Source organism: Nematolebias whitei, chromosome 12 (assembly GCF_014905685.2).
Source record: "Nematolebias whitei isolate Nwh7 chromosome 12, NemWhi1, whole genome shotgun sequence".
NCBI classification, from domain to species: domain Eukaryota; kingdom Metazoa; phylum Chordata; class Actinopteri; order Cyprinodontiformes; family Rivulidae; genus Nematolebias; species Nematolebias whitei.
In genome coordinates, this window is record NC_056509.1 from 48,462,497 (window position 1) to 48,466,038 (window position 3,542).

At 47.4% G+C, this 3,542-nt stretch overlaps 1 protein-coding gene across 1 annotated transcript in view; it reads right to left on the bottom strand.

Moving 5' to 3' along the window:
• The window catches only part of myo6a (myosin VIa), a gene marked incomplete at its 3' end in the record, with an annotated part of 57,368 nt that overhangs the window by 43,611 nt on the left and 10,215 nt on the right, over positions 1-3,542 (bottom strand). The window contains 1 exon segment of the mRNA XM_037686029.1: positions 2,761-2,895. Within this exon segment, the coding sequence (XP_037541957.1) occupies positions 2,761-2,877 (117 nt within the window).

Below are 3,542 nucleotides of genomic sequence, written 5' to 3' on the forward strand. Positions count from 1 at the left end.
GGACAGACTGTCTGGTTCTGGGACACAGACTGTCTGGTTCTGGGACACAGACTGTCTGGGCCTTGTTCTGGACTCAGGCCAAGGTTCAGTGTCTGACACTGTGACGAGCCCTCAGTCAGAAGCTGGTACCACCCAGCTGCAGCAGAACAGACAGGTCATTGTTCTGGTTCTGACCCACAAACCTTTTACTGTAAATTTCTGTTTTTATACAGAGCGAGAACAAAGAGATGACCTTTGACCCTAGCACAGCCTGCAAGCGGTCTGGTAAAGGTGGGGTTCCGTCAGGATTTTAGAGACTAAACAGAGACTTGAATCAGGACCCAGAAGACGGAGACGTTTTCTAGAACCCGAACGAATCGGGTTCGAAGTTAAAATCTGAACATTTAACGAGTTTATCTGCTGACGGATCGTTGAACTGAGTCTGAATCAATAATTTTTGGGGGGGATTGAGAAGGTCTGAGAAGTATCCTTCCACCTCCCTACGACATCAATGGTTGAGGTCAACAGCACCCACCTGCACTGAACACAGTGTTAGTAAAGAGCTGCTATCCCCTCCTCAGTCACCTCATGGTTTGCCAGAATCTCCTCGGAGCCAACAGAGAGTTATTATCCAAGTTCTCACTGAACTCCTCCCACATTTGAGCTTTTGCCTCAGCAACAACCAAGGCAGTGGACCGCTTGGCCCTCCAGTAATCCTCAGCTGCCTCGGGAGTCCCACCACCCAACAAGGACCGACAGGACTCCTCCTTCAGTTTGACAGTTTCCCTAACACGGGATGTCCACCACAGAGTTCGTGGATGGCCACCACGAGAAGCACAGACAACCTTGCAGCCACAGCTCAAGGCAGCTACCTCAACAAATGAGTCGTAAAACATGGTCTACTCTGACTCAAAGGCCAGATACTCTGAACTACAGTTTGGCTCATAGACACAAACAACAGTCAGAGCCTGTCCCCCCCACCTGAAGGAGCAGGGAGGCCACTCTCTTATCTACCGGGGAAAACTCCAACACACAGGCACCAAGTCTAAGAGTAGATCCCACACCCGCTCGTTGCCTCTCACCATGGGCAACTCCAGAGTGGCATATGGTCCAGTCCCTCTCAAGGAGATCGGTTCTAGAGCCCATGCTGTGCATTGAGGTGAGCCCAACTATATCTAGTCCGTACCTCTCAATCTCACACACAAGCTCAGGTTCCTTCCCCACCAGGGAGGTCACATTCCATGTCCCAAGAAGAGCCAGCTTTGGTAAGCCAGGGTCAGAGCGCCAAGGTCCCCGCCTTCAGCCACTGCCCATGGCATCACGCACCCGACTTTTGAGGCCCCTCCTTCAGCGTGTGGGTCCACAGGACAGCAAACTAATGTGGCTCATTCAGGCTGAACCCGACCGGGCCCTAAGTGTAGAGACCAAATCACCAGGTGCTCGCCGATGAGCCCCTCCTAAAGGTCTGGCTCCAGGGTGGGGCCCCAGTAACACATGTCCAGGCAAGGGACATCGACACACGTTTTGAAGAGATCTTTAGAGATCTTTAATTAGAGGTCTTGAATTAGAGGTCTTGATTTAGAGGTCTTGACTTAGAGGTCTTGAATTAAGAGGTCTTTAATTGGAGGACTTGAATTACAGGCCTTGAATCAGAGGTCTTGAACCAGAGGTCTCAATTTAGAGGTCTTGAATTAAGAGCTCTTGAATTAAGAGGCCTTGATTTAGAGGTCTTGAATCAGGTCTTTTTTCATTCATTCAACCTTTATTTAAAGAGATAAATCACATTGAGCCTAGAAGACTCATTTACAAGTGAGACCTGTTTAGACAGACAGAAAGTAGTGAAACTGGACACACGTAAGAATTGGAGGCAAAACAATTTCTATCAGACTTTTTCTTCTTAGCTGAGAAGAAAAACTAATATTAAAAAACACCTCGCACAAACAAGCACGTAGTGACAAACATTCCGCAGAGGGGGGAGACGACAAGAGCGGTGAGAATGTCCATAGATGCTCTCGAGGTCACTGTAAGAGTTCTGATAAGGATGGAATAATCAGCCAGTGTCCTCCGGTGAGATCCATAAACATTCTCGAGGGATGTAAGAGAATGGCCAAGGACAACACCTATGAGAATCCAAGAGCCCTGAAATGATGACACAATGTTTATTCAGTTGGTTTCCTCTGGTTATTAGTTGGAAATTCCTCAGGGAGGGGGTGGTGAGCATCAGATCACATGTTCTCCAGGCGAATTCAGATAAGATGGTCTTCAAGGCCAGCCGAGGGAGCCAAATTCAGATAAACACACAGTTGTTTTAGGGACAGGCAGAACTTAATGACATCTAGATCGAGTCTGTGTTGGTCCAAACTGTTCCGAAATGTCCAAATTACATGGCCACACTGATGGAACGTGCCTGAGTAAAACTCCTGAGATCTGATCCATTCTGCCCAAAGCATTTGAGTCTGGGTACTCGAGGCACGAACCAAGCCATCATAAAGGCAAGCAGCGTGATCGGGTCCCAATTTGCTGCTGACGACTTGATCAAAGCAAGTCCATAATTATTGTTCGGAAGATGCATGAGAGGCTCAGAAGCAGTTTCACAAACAGAGCAGCAAAGCGAAGCGGAGGGGGAGGGGAGGGGAAAAGCATCCGATCTCGGCAAGAGCAAGTGGTGAAGTCTTGAATCAGAGGTCTTGAATTAGAAGTCTCGAATCAGAGGACTTGATTTAGAGGTCTTGAATTAGAGGTCTTGAACTAGACGTCTTTGAAGCCCGTGGGTCCACTCACCTTTCCTTTCTGTCGGAGTGGCTCAATGGTGAGGCTGTTGGCACCGATGTCCACGATGGTTCCCAGCTGGAACCCGTCTGTCGGGTGGGGTGCCCATACCGGCTTCCCGTCCTCCATGTCAGCGCTCTAAAGGTTCTGGAAAACAAGAAGCACACACACTCTCAGTTCTGGATTTTACAGCGCCGGCTGCACAGAGTCAGAAACTATAAGAACCAACAGAATGCTCTGCTGAAGGTAAAAACCTGCAGCCGAGAGGAGAAATATGAAAATCCTTCCAGTCTTTATTGTTTACCATCTTGGGTCAAGCTGAAGCTACAAATCACCAAAACTGTCAGCTAAAATGTCCAAGGCAGACCTAAAAGCAGCACAACAATAGCTAAAAGCTAAAAGTAGCATTAAGGAAACAAGCGTTGAAGCAGACTTCAAAAAGAATGGTTCTGAAGGAACTGAAGATCTCAATGTTCTTCTGGGAACATGTTTAACTTTATAAAACTTACAACGACTGAGTCCCGCAGCCGTCTGCTGAAACAGCCGAACATTTTCACATCAGTACAGTCTGCAGCTGAGGGCAGCGATTAAACAAAACTTTTGGTTTCTTACAAACATAAATTAAATGAATGTTTGAAATGCGTCATGAGGGAAAAAGAACGTCTCCCAGATTTTCACAATAAATGACTTCTATTGTTAAATGTTTATCTCTAAACTAAACTAAACTAACGTCCAGTCCTCCCATGATGTGCACCGTCCAGTCCTCCCATGATGTGCACCGTCCAGTCCTCCCA